Here is a 17,038-nt window from a genome sequence, read left to right on the forward strand (position 1 = left end):
GGGTTTTCATTCAAGACTCAACACTTGAGAAGTGAGAAATGTAATGTAATAGTCTTGGGACCAGATGAATGACTTGATTTTAAGAAGTTGAGATGGCCTATGCTGACCTTGAATTACATTTTAAAAAGTGAAAGCTCTGACTGTATATGTGTAAAAACATGCCATTTTTTTAGGTTATTTTTCAACCTGTCCATAATGCAAACAAACAGCAATTTAAAGGGTTAAAAAATAAAAATGGATTGATACTTTACACTAATGAGAAGCTTCGTGTGAAATGGAATTCCCGGTTTGAGTGTTGAGAGCGAGAAAAAGTCAGCAAGGCCTTTTGTTCTCATCCTGCCAGTCAGTGCCATTGACGGCCACTAGAGGTCCACCTTGAGCATAAAGCGTCTCATCTGCAACATCACCTCCGCTCTCCAAACAACAACAGAAGCAGCAGATTAAAGGTTACCTCTCTCTCTCTCTCTCTCTGTGTGTGTGTGCAAACGGCTATCCCGTTTGTAATGTCATGCTCCACTCCACAAACGCTACATCACAGCACACCAACACACTGAGGTAAAAGCCATGCCACTGAAGCATAATAGTTTATTGCTAATTATGTTACAGATGCAAACATTTCATTTTTGTAGACTTAAATAATTGCATGATATTGAAATAAAACACATTAGATTTTAGAAAGTTGTTAACCACTGTATTACAGTTGCAAACATTTTATGAAAACAACAATAAATGCATGTTTTTAAATGGGGACAAAATACTGTCATATCACGGTTGTAAACAATTTAATGTAAAAAAAAAAGACCAAATTAATTAATTGAGTACTGTTAATCAAGAAGTCTGACATTTTATTCTTTTAAATCTGTTTAGAATTCCCAATGACAAAACAACAGAAATTGCCCTTCCCTTGGAAATTCTGACCAAAGAAATTTTGGCTAAAGAAATGCCCATATGTTAGCATTCCTAATGCTACAATACATGGAAAAACAGATACTGCCATTATCACCAAAGAAATCAATAAATGATTCAAGTTCATCATTCCACACCAAGCACTTGACACCATGACATCGTTGTGTATTCAGCACTTTTTAATCAAAACCATGTTTCCTTTTTCATTTAATTACAATGCAACGTTTAAAATAATCATCGATTCCTTTGGAAATTATGACCAAAGAAATGTCGACCAAGAAATCAATTGAGGACTGTTCATCTGACGTTTTTTTCCTGTGCAATATGGTGAGTCTTCCCGTTGCTACAATTTAAAAAAAAAAAAAACTTGCGATTCCCTCAGACATTACGCCCAAAGAAATGTCAACCAAATAAATCAGTTGGAGGCTGTTCATCCCAAAAGAGTTGGACATTTTGTTCTTTCCAATCTGTTGAGCGTTCTGTATGCTATTATAATATCTGAAATTGGAATTGCCTCAGAAGTTAAGACCGAAGAAATCAGTTGATGACTATACAAAGACGCAATAATGAAAAATCATAAATGCCAATTCATTTAGAAGTTATGACCTGACGATATTTAACGCAGCAAACCCCTGACGTCATTGTTATCCAGCACTTTTGATCTTTGGGGTAAACACCACGTTTGTTCTTCGTTTGAATCCCAACGGGCGCTTCAAATAATCACTAAAGGCATTTGTCGTGACTGCACTTGACTTTGTCAATCCGTGTGCGCTCGAGTAGGGGTAAAGGCGTCAAAAAGGACGTTGACGTTGCGGCGTTTCCAACTCCATCTCCACCACCAGGCACCGGCGCAGTCCAGCCCACTGCGGCCGAGGAGAGCTACTTCCGTTCCGCAGAGGGCGACCAGGCAGCAGCCAGCCAGCCAGCCAGCCGGCGGAGGTCCAGACACAAAAGACTGGGTGAGTGCGGACCCCGGTGATCAAGCCGGGCATGGCATACGAGCGAACACAATATTTGACTTTGGACTTTCAAAGCGTTTTGACGACTACTGCATTGTTGTTGACTGTGAGTGTTGGGACCGCCGAGCAATGTTAAAATGCTGAGACAAAACATAACAGACGGCAGCGGAAAAGCGGCTACGGCTATGCGCTGGCGCGGCCGCATTTCTCTGACGCTTCTAATAAACTTTATGTGTTGCATCGAAACGCGCTTTTGTTTAAAACCCACCCTCACCCGTGCCCCCGAAGACCTTTGAAACGTGTTCAATGTACGTTAGATTCTAGTTTAAAGGTCCGTCGCAGCCATGCCGTTTCAGGAAGTAGTCATGGCCGCCGTTGGGCCTGATGAATAGCCGTTGCACAGCAGACTTTTTTTTTTGTTTTATTAATTTGGACACAATGTTTAAACAAATTTGACACACATTCCAATTTCTTAGCAACGGGTAGCGTTTATAAACACAATAATTCGCGTAATACGAGATGTGAGCACTGTTAGCTCGGAGGCTAACGAAGATGCTAACTAACGTCGAAAATAAGACTTGACCCCTTTCTCGCTATCGAGTTAATTCAACTATAACAACAATCGATAGCATTTGCATTTTAATCTAGAAGCGAAAATAAATGCCGGTCGTTCGACCAGTTCTTCATCGACTTGGAGAGGATAATGGCGTTTAAAGAGCCGCATGCTAAAGCATAGAGCACCCAAAAAAAAACAACACACGCAGTACAGCCACTTTAATGGCCCAATGAAGACCCAACTGAATGAAGACTATTCAGGACATGACCTTGATTTTTATCTTATTTTGGTCTTAACAATGAGCTCCAAATCTCTCATATCGGCTACATGTTAAAACAAATTAAATTGCAGTTCGCTCAGAAATGATGACCAAAGAAATCAACTGAGGACTGTTCAGTCGGACATTGTCTTCAAAATCTGAGTATTCCTACCGCTTCTGTCGGTGGGGGGAAAGAAATTTCAGTTCCCTCAGAAATGATGACGAAGAAAATGTAGTCTCCTGTGATCTTCTTCCCAAAAGAGTCGGACGCTACTGTTCTTTAGAATTTCGGGAGCATTCCTGACGCTACAATTTAAAAAAAAATGAAAAAAGGAACTGAAATTGCAATTCCTTCAGAAGTTATAGCTAAAGAAATGTCAGCCAAATTAAATCTGTTGAGTGCTGTTTGTGCTAAAACAACCGGACAACAGAAATTGTAACCAAATGAAATCAATTGAGGGCTGTTTATCTAGAAAAAGTGACAATTTCTTTCCAATCTGTTGCACGTTCCCAACGCTACAATAAACAAATTGCAATTCCCTTAGAAATGTAGACTAAAAAAAGTCAATTGAGGACTGCCATGAAAGACATTTTATTCTAATGTGGTGAGTGAGCATTCCTGATGCTACTATAAAAAAAGTCAAATTCCCTCAGAAATGATGATCATCCATTTTCCGTACCGCTTTATCCTCACAAGGGTCGCGGGCGTACTGGGGCCTATCCCAGCCATCTCCGGGCGAGAGGCGGGGTACACCCTGAACTGGTCGTCAGCCAATCGCAGGGCAAAATTATGATCAAAGAAATATCAACTAAATTGAATCAGTATTGTATTGTTTATACCTTGTCAAGTGAGTTGGACTTTTTTTTTCTTTTTTATCCATTGAGCATTTCCGACACTCCAATGAAAAAAACCAAATTTGATTCCATCAGAAATTATGGCCAACGAACTAAATTGAGGACTTTTCTGTGATTTTGAAGGAGCCGGTTGTTCAGATTTAACAATTTTATGACGCATCCACCTTCATTATCATCAAGTATCAGTAGTACTGTATTTGGTTAAACTAATAATAATGCCACCACTTTGTTGAATTGCACCCATGATTTTACTCAGGCTCTATTGTTACTAAATGGTAGTTAGTAGAGTTTGATCCTGAATGCTGCTCCTGGAGTGCTGACTAGAAGTCACAGTCCTTCTGTACTAGAAGAATGCTTCCTTTCCATGTTGCAAATTAGAATATTTTCTCAATTGCCTTTTGGATCAAAAAAGGTTCAATTAATATCCATGTATTTTGTATATTTATGATGCATTATAAAAAAAAAGCGTTTTTTACACACATGGTTTTGTTCTCCAGGTCCCGGTTCTTCTTCAATCCAAACCGGAATGTCGGATGAGGATTCTCGTGCCAGCACCAGCTCTTCGTCGTCTCCGCCGTCGTCCAGCCAGAGCAGACAGAGGGACACATCTTGCAAGAAGAAGCGTGAGAGTAAAGCCAGCATGAGCAAGACCTCCAAGCTGCTTTCCACCAGCGCCAAGAGGTCACACTGTCGCTACTCTTCACTCACTGCCAATATGTCAACATGAGAATTCTGAATGTTGATTTTTAAACACATCGTCGCCGTCAGGCTAAATTCTCACATCTTCAAAATGACCACTTTTCAGGAAATATACAAACACCATCTTGCTTGAGTTACCAAACATGGTATCGGTCTATTTAGTTGGTATTATACCTAATATACCATAGCATTATCACAAAACCATTGAAATCCATGTTCAATCACTAATTTAATAAGCAAAATCGCTAATTTCAGTGATGCACCTGTCCACCAGAACCCAGAATCAGAATCATCTTTATTTGCCAAGTGTGTCCAAAAAACACACAAGGAATTAGTCTCCGGTAGTTGGAGCCGCTCGAGTACGACAACAGACAGTCAATTGACAGAGAACACTTTGGAGACAGAAAGACATTGAGAAAAACAGTCACTGAGCAATAAAGGGTTGCTCGTTATCTGGTAATGCCGGTACAAATTAACTTTTTTTTTTTTTTTTTGACAATCAAACAAAAAGCCTTTAATAGCTTGTAAAAGCAAACTACTGTTACATCATCTTTCCCAAACTTCTTTAAAGGTCTTCGAGCCTTGAGGAATACAATAAATAAAACGACACGCTGATTAAGCAGCTTAATAGGATAAATGAATCTGCACACAACTTACCTTTGTGGCTGCCTGCTTCCTTCCTTCTGCACTGAAGCATTATAGTGATCCATTTTTAACAAAAGAGCCTTACTCAAATGTATCTGTATTCACTTATTGTTTGAAGAAACATCCAACCTTTTGATTGGCTCCCATTTCAGTTTAACTCTTTATAAATCCTGTATTTAAAATGTAACTCTTGTCAAAGATGACATCTGAGAAGGTGTCTCTGGTTTATCATTTTGGTTCTTAAAAAAAATAACGGATTTGAAGAAATGTTTTAATGGTAGAGGGCATCATACATCAATACTGTTTAGCCAGTAACTTCCCTCATTACGTTGCTTATATAGTGCATAGAGCTATGGCCTAAATCTAAAAATACATTCATCAGTTAATGCTTTTTAGCATGTGTTTGTACTTGAAAATTCCTTTCTGCGGAAATAAATACTAAAGGACAAAGTCAAATGTTCTGCCTGTAATTCAGACCTTTTGTTATTGTAACGTTTATTTTAAAAAAGTAATCGGAGGATTAATCAGTTATCCGAATTTGTTTCTGCCAAATCTGAATCAGAATCAGCCTCAAAAAGTCCACATTGGTCGGGTCCTAGACATAATGCCGCACGGCTAATGCAGAGTGTGGGAAGAGGCAGTTTTACAAAACCTCTCAAGACAGATCAAGTGTTCAGTTAATAGGTTTGCTCTCGTGCTATTTTCAACACTTTGAATTGCTTAACAATGCATTAAAAACAAGACGAGCAAAAAGTATAACATTTTGAGAAACTATGAAGTTGGCCATATTTGGACATAGAGATTGAAATACACTAGGGATATGGAAATGTAATGATATACAGTGCTTCTTAGCGAGTCCAGCAATCATGAAGTGCTTTAATGTGGTCTTTTAACTCGAGCAAGTGACGGACCTTTGACCGCTTTGAACAGGAAGGAGGAATTTCAAACCACTACAACCAATTATTGTTTTCAGACTATGACTTTGTGCTTTCAAGTATTGCTAATATGTTTGTGTAGGATTCAGAAAGAGCTGGCTGACATCACACTGGACCCGCCACCAAACTGCAGGTGAGCCACAATTGTCATAAGCGTCTTTGTGTTGACAAAAACAGCACAATACGAAAGTTGGGTGGATCCATCCTGAAATATCGATAGTGTGATATTGGGAAAATACCTTATTTGCAGTTCATTTTAGCATTGGGAGAAACTAAATATCAGTAACATTAACATTTGTATTGTTATTGATTCATCAAATGGAGGCCAGTATTTATTTTTTCTTTAAGAAATAAATCGATAAAGGTTGTGCAATGTAGGGAAGACTATTGTATTCATTTTTGTATTATAGTGTATTACACTCTACCTGGGGGAAAAAAAACTTTTAATTTTAAAGTATGAAATAAATCCATACATTACAATGTATTGGTAATCTTTTTTTCATGATTCTTTTGTTTCTGAATAAAAACTTAATTCCATATGATGCAAGTACTTTTTTTCACTTACCTATACATTTTGCCTAAATTTGGTCAGAGGGTTTACCTGATTAACACACAACACTTTCAGGTCATGAAAATACAAATGCATTCAGATTTGGCAAATGCATCCACCTTGATGTACAAAAATGATGAAAAAGTATGATGATTAAAATATTTTCTGTTTACCTCCAAAATTCACTGGATTTTAAGTCATGAATAATGCCACAAATCACTTAAAGGTAGTGAAAATGTAGTCAGATTTGGCAATTTAATTATGCATTCACCATAATTGAAAGTATCTGAGACGCTTGCTCTGTATTAAACAAATATTAACTAAAAACTCACGATCATGACAATTCAGATTCAGCAATTTGATGGCCTTTATTTTTATTTTTGAACACACAGTGATCTAATTGTGGTATTCTCGCATCAATATCTGCCTTCTTGGCTGATTTCACTTGTGTTGTCAGGATGTGGTTTCAAGCGACACACTCACTTGTCTTTTTTGTGTGCGTGCGCAGTGCCGGCCCCAAAGGAGACAACATCTATGAGTGGAGGTCCACCATCTTGGGACCGCCGGGCTCCGTGTACGAGGGGGGCGTCTTCTTCCTGGACATCGCATTCACACCCGACTACCCCTTCAAACCCCCCAAGGTACGTCAGTTACAGTGAATCCCTGTTTATCTTCCAGATCCACCTGCAATTGGTAATAGAATGTTTATATATATATATATATATATATATATATATACAGTAATCCCTTGCTATATCGCGGTTTATTGCGGAATCAGTGGATTATGATTTTTATTTATATATATATATATATATATATACACACACACACACGCCTCATTCCACTCTTTGTGTATCTGCTAGATTCTTGAATCTTCTCTTTTTATAATCCGCTGAAGCCCACAGTCATCTCTCTTGCTGGCACATTGTGTCCTTCCACCAAACTTTCCATTGATATGCTTGGACACAGCCAGCCTCCTTAGCTATGAACCTTTGTGGCTTACCCATCCTATGGAGGGTATCAATGATGGTCTTCTGGCCAGTTGTCAAGTCCGCAGTATCCCCATATTGAACCCAACGGAAGCAATTTAATAACATCTGGGGAGAAGTTTAGTAGGTGATTAGTGTAGTGTGTGTGACACTCAGTTTAAAACATATTTGGGCTGATTTCTTCACAGTATTCAATTTGTTTGAATTCCTGATTTCGTGGGTTTTAGGAGCTGGAAGCCCAAATTGTGTAAAAATAAACATACTGTGAAATTGTGGGCCCAGAATCTATAATCCATGAAAGTTTAACTTTTTGAATGGAATTATGGAAATAAATAAACTTTTCCGGCTGGCCAAGCGGAATGCAGCTCTGGTGGTCGCTGAAGCAAAAACCCGGGCATGGGAGGAGTTCGGTGAGGCCATGGAGAAAGACTTCCGGACGGCTTCGAGGAAATTCTGGTCCACCATCCGACGTCTCAGGAGAGGAAAGCAGTGCACCACCAACACTGTGTGTAGTGGGGATGGGGCGCTGCTGACCTCGACTCGGGACGTTGTGAGTCGGTGGGGAGAATACTTCGAAGACCTCCTCAATTCCACCGACACGCCTTCCCATGGGGAAGCAGAGTGTGGGTTCTCTGAGGCGGGCTCTCCTATGTCTGGGTTTGAGGTCACCGAGGTAGTTAAAAAGCTCCTCGGTGGCAAGGCCCCAGGGGTGGATGAGATTCGCCCGGAGTTCCTAAAGGCTCTGTATGTTGTGGGGCTGTCCTGGTTGACACGCCTCTGCAACATCACGTGGACATAGGGGACAGTGCCTCTGGAATGGCAGACTGGGGTGGTGGTCCCCCTTTTTAAGAAGGGGGACCGGAGGGTGTGTTCCAACTACAGGGGGATCACACTGCTCAGCCTCCCCGGTAAGGTCTATTCAGGGGTGCTGGAGAGGAGGGTCCGTCGGGAAGTCGAATCTCAGATTCAGGAGGAGCAGTGTGGTTTTCGTCCTGGCCGTGGAACAGTGGACCAACTCTACACCCTCGGCAGGGTCCTCGAGGGTGCATGGGAGTTCGCCCAACCAGTCTACATGTGTTTTGTGGACTTGGAGAAGGCGTTCGACCGTGTCCCTCGGGGAGTCCTGTGGAGAGTGCTTCGGGAGTATGGGGTACCGAACCCCCTGATACGGGCTGTTCGGTCCCTGTACGACCGGAGTCAGAGTTTGGTCCGCATATCCGGCAGTAAGTCGGACTCGTTCCCGGTGAGGGTTGGACTCCGCCAAGGCTGCCCTTTGTCGCCGATTCTGTTCATAAGTTTTATGGACAGAATTTCTAGGCGCAGCCGAGGCGTAGAGGGGGTCCGGTTTGGTGGCCTCAGTATTGCATCTCTGCTTTTTGCAGATGATGTGGTTCTGTTGGCTTCATCAAGCCGTGACCTCCAACTCTCATTGGAGCAGTTCGCAGCCGAGTGTGAAGCGGCTGGGATGAGAATCAGCACCTCCAAATCTGAGACCATGGTCCTCCGTCGGAAAAGGGTGGAGTGCCCTCTCCGGGTCGGGGATGAGATCCTGCCCCAAGTGGAGGAGTTCAAGTATCTTGGGGTCTTGTTCACGAGTGAGGGAAGAATGGAACGGGAGATCGACAGGCGGATCGGTGCGGCGTCTGCAGTGATGCGGACTTTGTTTCGGTCCGTTGTGGTAAAGAATGAGCTAAGCCGAAAGGCGAAGCTCTCGATTTACCGGTCGATCTACGTTCCTACCCTCACTTCTGGTCACGAGCTGCTGGGTCGTGACCGAAAGAACGAGATCCCGGATATAAGCGGCCGAAATGAGTTTCCTCTGCAGGGTGTCCGCGCTCTCCCTTAGAGATAGGGTGAGAAGCTCGGTCATCCGGGAGGATCTCAGAGTAGAGCCGCTGCTCCTCCGCATTGAGAGGAGCCAGATGAGGTGGCTGGGGCATCTGATTCGGATGCCTCCCGGACGCCTCCCTGGTGAGGTGTTCCGGGCACGTCCCACCGGGAGGAGACCCCGGGGACGACCCAGGACACGCTGGAGAGACTACATCCTTCGGCTGGCCTGGGAACGCCTCGGGATCCCCCCGGAAGAGCTGGATGAAGTGGCTGGGGAGAGGGAAGTCTGGGCGTCCCTGCTGAAGCTACTGCCCCCGCGACCCGACCCGGATAAGCGGTAGAGAATGGATGGATGGATGAATAAACTTTTCCTTTTTTTTTTTGAAAGGGTCTGTCTGTACCTTGCCTTGAGATACAAGTGCCCGACTTGGGAGTTTTTTGAGATACGAGCCATTGTTCAGCTGACTGAAGGACAAGTTTAAAAAGAAAACATTGAATCATGCGGTGAACTAGAAAAATAGGCCATTGATTAGAGAACATATAGAACACACACATTGAAGCAGCAATTTTACACTATAAAAGGCACTGTTCATATTTCTAGAAAACCTCAGAACCACTATGACTAAACCATACCATACAAGTCATTATATTAATGAGCCCCAGGGATGTAACGCTCAGTATAAAAGCAATCAGACACATTATAATAAGTGTACACTGTTTCCTCCACTATATCATCTTCATGCCCCCGCTATTTCACAGATTTTTGTGCAATCATTTTTTAATGGGTTGTTACAGTATGCTGGCAAGTCGGAATTTAAAGTTGCACACCTTTGTTGTTCCATAACATGACAAGCAACACTGAAGTTAATTTAAAAAAAGTAAGCCTAGATTGAAGATGCATTTCTTCAGCAAGCCTCCTCCTCCTCCTGTGACTACTTGTTCCGGTGACATTCATTCATCTGACCAGAGTGAGCAAATCTGGCTACCGCTAATGCAGAAAAATACTACTAATAACCCTGAAATTAGGGAACCTCCAAGCTCATTTAGGTCCAGAAGTATGGGAACATTTTGGTTGAGAACAGAGATGGAAATCGCGTAGCCGAGAAGACCCGGGCTAAATGCTTCCAAAAAAAGTGAACCAAGTCACAGGTGACTTTTGAACATGCTAAGTCACCTTCAAAGACACCATCCGCAAATTCAAGTGGGGCACGGAAGAAAACACGGGCACAGTCCACTCTGACAAATTTATTTGAATATTAAGCTACAAATAAAATATGGTGACAACTAAATTAATATAATATATATATTATAAATTTAAATAAATGTGTTTGTAATTTATTATATTATTAAAAAATTATTATTTAAAAAAAAAAAAACTTGCATTTTGTAATTAACTGTAATATATTAACTGTGGGTCAGAAATTGAGAAACGAATCAAATCTTAACTTGAGTAGAGTGTTACATTCATAGTCCCCCAACTGAGCAAGTTATGGTTATTCCCACAAAGCCGCGAGAATACATGCCTGTGACAATTGTTGTATGCTGTGTATGTTTTGCTGCTCAATGTGTTAAAGTAGCAGTTGTTTGAAGGTTTGGAATTATCTTAACAGCTATGATCATTTCAATTAGGCCATCTATGGCATTTGGTATTATATGTTAGCATTACGCTAACGATGACAATGATACGGTGTGCTTGAACATTTTGTTTTTTTAAATGTACAATTGTCATTTGTTTTACGTGTCAGGATTACAGTAAAGGTAAAGTGGGATTGAATTAAACAGTGAGTTGTTTTCATTAGCTCGAATTGATGTTATTGATAGTTTCCCATTTCTTGAGTTAGAGAGTGGGCACGAAGATATACTTAGTGTGTTTCGTTTTCAATGTGTTTTATGTGTATGGGAGGGGTACAACTCCTATTATACGGTCTCTCTATTTTGTGGATTTCCGCCGATTACGGGCTGGTCTGGAACGCATCCCCACAATAAACGGGGGTTCGCTGTATGTGACATCACACATTAATGGACATGCCAAGCTATGCCGTGAATACACCAGATTTAGCCCAATGCTAATGCGATTAGTGGCCGGGTGCGTCATTCATTTAAACACCTCCCTCATAGATGTCTCACTTTTTTACCTTTTAAAAGAAACAACAGTAATAAACAAGTGTTATCTGAATTTTTTTTTTTTTTTTTTTTTTTTTTTTTTTTTTAGGGAGGATTAATCTAGAACGGATTAATTTCAATAGTGAACGAACTTGGTCACGGTACGAATTCAACTAAATTGTTATGGCATTTGTTCGGTGGTGTGCTGTGAGAATTTTCTCTGGTAAAAAGGTTGGTAAAAACAGTTGCGGAAGTGAACAGTGAAAGCACTGAACACTAGTGGCCACCAGGGGGCGTCCAAGTACCGTGTAAAGTGGTGAATGGTCTCTCCTCAAACCCAACAGTAACATTGACTGTAATACTTCATCCATCCATCATCAATACCACTTATCCTGTTCAGCGTTGCGGGGTGCTGGAGCCTATCCCAGCTGACTTCGGGTGAAAGACTGACCACACACTGGAATGGTCGCCAAGTCTGTCGCAGAGCACATGTAGACACAGACAACCATTCCCACTCACATTCAAACTATCACTGAGTGGAACTGAACCCACGCTGCCGACACCGAAGTCACGCGATTGGACCACTACGCCATCAGTGACTCGACTGTAATAACTTGTTTGTGTTAGGTCTTTGTGTGTTGTTGTTAATATTTTGTTATCTTAATAGCATAATTAAGTAATTTTTGAGCAAACCACAAGTCCACTCGCCCCGATTCAGCTTTTGCAAATTACTGTGACCTGGATGACAGACAATCTACAGTTTTGTTTTTTGCAAGCGCATTTGTGTTTATTTTTATTTTTTTTATGCTGTTGTTGACCGTATGTTGAAAATGACTTTCAAAAATCAGAATCCTCTTTATTTGCCAAGTATGTCCAAAAAACACACAAGGAATTTGTCTCCGGTGGCAGGCCAACAATTGACTTGACTAGTGCTTGCCTTTGTATTCAACTGTTTTTGTTCATGCGTGTTCGTAGGTGACTTTCCGCACTCGCATCTACCACTGCAACATCAACAGCCAGGGTGTAATCTGTCTGGACATCCTGAAGGACAACTGGAGCCCCGCCCTCACCATCTCCAAGGTGCTGCTGTCCATCTGCTCCCTGCTCACAGACTGTAACCCAGGTAACACACATACACACATGGCTACTGTTGATAATTGTGATTAGGATTTGACCCAGGTAACACACATACACACATGGCTACTGTTGATTGTTGTGATTAGGATTTGACCCAGGTAACACACACACACACACACATTTTAGAAAATTCAGCCCCTGAAGCCAGCTTGACATAAACAACACCATTTGAGGGACATCTCTGTCATGAGTAGACCCACAAAAAAGTCTCAAGAAGCCATACTTGAAAATACATGTCTGCTATTTTTCTTTAAAGTGACAATTTCAGGGTCATTTTGCCATTTTCAGGGGTCCTTGGATTTCTTTCTTTCTTTCAGCCATTGAAATGAGGCAAGTCTATCACGAGTAGACCCACAAAGTATCAAGAAGCCATGTCAGAAAAGACACAGGATGTCTGCCGTCTTGAAGTGGCCGTTTTAGGGTCGTATTTGACATTTCAAGGCGTCTTTGTTCTGGTGAAAATTTGTTCAGTAGCTTTTTAAAAATTCAGCCCAGAAGTCAATTTTAGTTAGGAACATGAAATTTGTTAGGCATTCCTATCATGAGTGGACTCAAAAATGCTTCTGAATTTGAAGCACACATACTAGACAGTTGCTAAATTGTGAAAAGGTTGTTTTGGTCATTTCATGCTGGCGGCAAAGTCTGATGAGTCGAACCAAATGTCAACTTTTCCCACAGCCGACCCTCTGGTGGGAAGCATCGCCACCCAGTACACGACTAACAGAGCCGAACATGACCGAACAGCCAAACAGTGGACCAAGCGATACGCCACATAAACCTGCAGAGGGCGACAGTGGGGGTAGGAGGAGGCGAGTAGAAAGAGGGGGAAGAAAAAGAGAAAGTGGAAGAAAAAGAGAGAGAGAAAGTGGAAGGAGTGGTGGGGGCTCCTGGGGGTCTGTGTTGGGGGGGTTGGTTTTTATCTCAGATTTTTAGTACTTTATTGTCTGGTATATTTTTTGCTTCCTGATTAAGTTATCTGCGCAAATATGTAATAAAAGAACACTCAACAGAATGGAAGTTGTCTGTATTTTTTTTTATTAGTATTCATTTTGACACTGATAGATGCTGTTGAAGTGTGTGTATCATTGGTTGATCATTTTCAAGTAGCAATCAAAAAGTTGATTGATACTTGTTTTTTAAATTTATAACAAAATGAAAACTTTTTCATGTTTTTCCCTCATTTGACACTTACCTACATAAAAAAAGGTGCCTAAATATGAGTTTTAAAACAAACAGCTCGAAAAGCTTAAATGCAAACTGTACCTCAAAGTTAAATCCAACTGATCTGTACTTGTGCAGTGATTCTTCTGCATATTACTACTGGGAGCCTGTGCAGGTGTGACTCTTGAGGAGGAAGACATGACAACGGCTTTCACCGCATGCAGCGCCACACGTGCATCTGTAGGACAAGATGGAACAAAGCTTCAACCACCCATCCATTGTCCGAACCGCTTATCCTCACTCGGGTCGCTGGCATGCAGGAGCCTATCCCAGCTATCTTCGGGCGAGAGGCGGGACACACCCTGAAATGGTTGCCAGCCAATCGCAGGGCACCACAACGGTGTTTTCATTCTTACTGCACGGGTGGGCGTCTCTTGAATTTACTTAACTTGAACATGGACATCAGCCAGTTAGTTGTATGTGATGAAAATGTGTTTTAACATATTCAATTTTGAGGAGAGAAGAGAACATCACAGTTGACCAAATTTGAATCATGCTACTGAAAATTAAGAAGGAAAAAAAAGTTATGTGAACCATTGTGTAATGATACAGCAGGAACTGTTTAACAGTATGTCTCGGTTGACTGACTTATGCACCGAACAAGCTAACGTTGCTTTGCTAATGCTCGTTAACAAACTTGCAAACATGACAAAAGTAAATAATAAAAGTCCTGTGGCCTGGTTTTTTTTTTTTCAATTTTGTATTTGTGATCTGAGTGTAAAAGTGACTTATTGCTTTGAACAAAACAAACTGGTTACATGAGTCACTTTTTCCATTTTCGATTGCTAATTAAAAGTAAGAATGAATGATACACGGGTTTGAGTACACACGTCCCCTTTTGTCTTTTGCACCTGTTAATCGTCTCGTAAATGGTCCGCCTCCTTGTGTGAGCAAATAAAATGCCAAACGTGATAATAATTGGCCATGATCACCAGTTATAAATGTTCATTATTAGCATGTAGATTAATGCTTTGTTCCTGCTGTGTCTTGTCACTAGAATTACATTAATAGCAACTTGATTTTTTTTATGGTGCCTTTCAAGGGACCTAAGGATACCTAAAGTGCTAATTATTGGTTTTGCATTCATTTGCAATTTATTGTCCTTGTACTTTATGCATATGGAAAACTACAAGCATAATAATTAACATTGTTAAATGAATACCTCTGACGTTGTCAATCAAAAGTAGATAGCTGGTATTTTTATATATATACACACACAGGTGTGCTCAAAAATATTGTCTCCCCAGGGACTATAAAAAGACACATTATGCTTTTTTTTTTTTTGGTTTGTTTTGACTGTCTGACATGAAATTACACTACTTTTTTCCTCTTTTATGTCAATTATGATGACCAAAATTATTTCTATTTTTCTAAATGCCAGAATAGTGAGAGATGGAACTTTGTATGGGACTAATATTAACCATTCTTCACAGAGGATCAAGAATATATGAGAGTAATGTTATGTCTGTCTACTTGTATTGCTGCATCGTTTACGTTCAATTGACTGCTTGAAGGGTTATAGTACCGCGCGACATAGCTGCTATTGTCAGCCCGTCAATGGAGTTTCCCATTATGTGTCAGCAATAAGCTAGCAAGGTCATTCCAAAGACAAAGTTGTTTCAAATACACGTTTGAATAGGCACTAATGAATATTTCCAAAAGTGTGTTTTAATAAGTTCAAGCATGTTTTCCAGGTTGGTGTGGAAGCTCCGCGATAAACCGGGGTTCACGGTACTGATTGCCGTTTTGATGTTGACTGAATGTGTCCTAGTGCCAGTGTACAGTATTCCATGCAGCGCTGGTGTCACGTGCGCACGCTGTGTGTGTCTCAGCTGTTGTGTGAACACAATGTTCTTAAACGCTTGCAGGAAACACTCACTGGAAATCTCCGTGGGGCGTGGGGGGGGAATTCCTCACTAACCACTTTTGTGTTTAAATATAGTTTGTGTGTGTGTGGTTGTGTCAGCAGTTGTTGTTTTTTTAAGTACAAAACATTAAGCAAGGACACATACCAGGCTTGTGAAAAAAATGGAGATAGATGCTTTTAAAAATGTAATTTCTTTTCTAGATTTAGATTGTTTTAAAATACATTTTGGCGATAGAGGATTTTAACTGTTGAAATATTTTTTTCTTTTTTAAAGGAATGTGGGGGAAAAAATGAATGGGTGTTGTTTCTAAAAATATACAGTATATCATTTTTTTTATTATTATTATTAATTATGCTTTTGAAATTCCCCCACCCCACAATAAATTGTTGAAAAAAGGGGTGTTGTTTATGAATTTACTTTTACAAATTTCTATTATTTTTTATATTTAGAGATGTTCATTTTTTCATCTGATAAACAACAAAATACTTTGAATAAAGTGATAGTGTCCAAGTTTGTTTTTCTTTTGTTGGAAATTCTAATTCTTTTCGTCTGTGTGATTTAGGTACAATATCATCACATCATCACAAAGTCAAGCTCGCTACGATCACACTTGATTTCCAGCAGACAACATTATATTACAAGTTTTTTACAGTTTTGCGCGCAATTTCATGTTTTACAAGTACAATATTTTTTTTAATATTGAGAGAAAAATAGTTGACTATAAATCTATATTTGGAGATATAGTCGATGCTTTTCAAATGTAATCATTTTCCTTTTTTTTTTTTAAATTTCTTACATTTTCTAAAATGCTTCCTTTTTTAAAATGTCAAAAAATATACAATATCTGCCACAAATTAAAGTGCCTCTGATTAATCCCAAATCAATTTCAGCTGTTCTCGTCGGCTTTTCCTGTCATTTTTGTGGTCACGTCTTCCAGCACAAGCCACGGTCCGCAGAGAGTTTCCACAGCATCACAGGGATCTGATTGTATCAGTCAGGAGAAGGGTACAAAAATTGTTCCAAGACATTAAGGAACACAGTGAAGACAGTCATCATCAAGTGGAGAAAATACTGTATTAAATTGATGAAAAGATGAGAAGAAAAGTGGTCAGGGAGGCTGCCAAGGGGTCTAAGGCAACGTTGGAGGAGCTGCAGGAATTTTTGGCAAGTCCTGGCTGTTTTCTACGTGTCCCAACAATCTTCTTCATTTGTCGAGGCTCGAGTGGCAAGATGGAAGCCGTTTTCTTACAAACAAAAAGGTCCAAGCCTGCCTACAATTTCTTAAAACAGATTTGAAATCTGCATGTGGTGGGAATTATGAACAGTTCCAAATAGCATTCAGTGTTCACACAAACACACAAAACCTTGTCAGGAAAAGTGTGTCAAGTCATGTGTATAAAAGTACAAATATGAGCATAAAAAATAAAGCTGTTGGGTGAGGCTGCTGCTGCTACTCCGAGAGCTCCAGCGTGTGCGCATGCGCGCCTTCCGGGTCGCGTCACGCAGCACGTTGTGTCTGCAACGTG

The 17,038-nt window shown here is 40.6% G+C and overlaps 1 protein-coding gene across 4 annotated transcripts; it reads left to right on the plus strand.

Annotated features, from left to right (window-relative positions):
• The first annotated feature begins 306 nt into the window (after positions 1–306).
• LOC133479917 (ubiquitin-conjugating enzyme E2 E1) lies at positions 307–16,022 on the plus strand. 4 transcript variants are annotated; one of them, XM_061777480.1, is made up of 7 exons: positions 307–446; positions 1,687–1,865; positions 4,033–4,216; positions 5,897–5,947; positions 6,873–7,005; positions 12,262–12,409; positions 13,723–16,022. In XM_061777480.1, exons 3-7 carry the CDS (start codon positions 4,062–4,064, stop codon positions 13,770–13,772), a joined length of 537 nt encoding a protein of 178 aa, XP_061633464.1. In that variant the 5' UTR covers positions 307–446; positions 1,687–1,865; positions 4,033–4,061; the 3' UTR covers positions 13,773–16,022. The 4 variants fall into 4 exon arrangements, with proteins under 4 accessions (XP_061633464.1, XP_061633462.1, XP_061633463.1 ...); XM_061777478.1 differs by lacking the exon at positions 13,723–16,022 and adding an exon at positions 13,102–13,295; XM_061777479.1 differs by lacking the exons at positions 307–446; positions 13,723–16,022 and adding an exon at positions 13,102–13,295 and having other exon boundaries at positions 1,627–1,865.
• The last annotated feature ends 1,016 nt before the right edge of the window (positions 16,023–17,038 follow it).

Source organism: Phyllopteryx taeniolatus, chromosome 6, assembly GCF_024500385.1.
Source record: "Phyllopteryx taeniolatus isolate TA_2022b chromosome 6, UOR_Ptae_1.2, whole genome shotgun sequence".
Taxonomy (NCBI): Eukaryota; Metazoa; Chordata; class Actinopteri; order Syngnathiformes; family Syngnathidae; genus Phyllopteryx; species Phyllopteryx taeniolatus.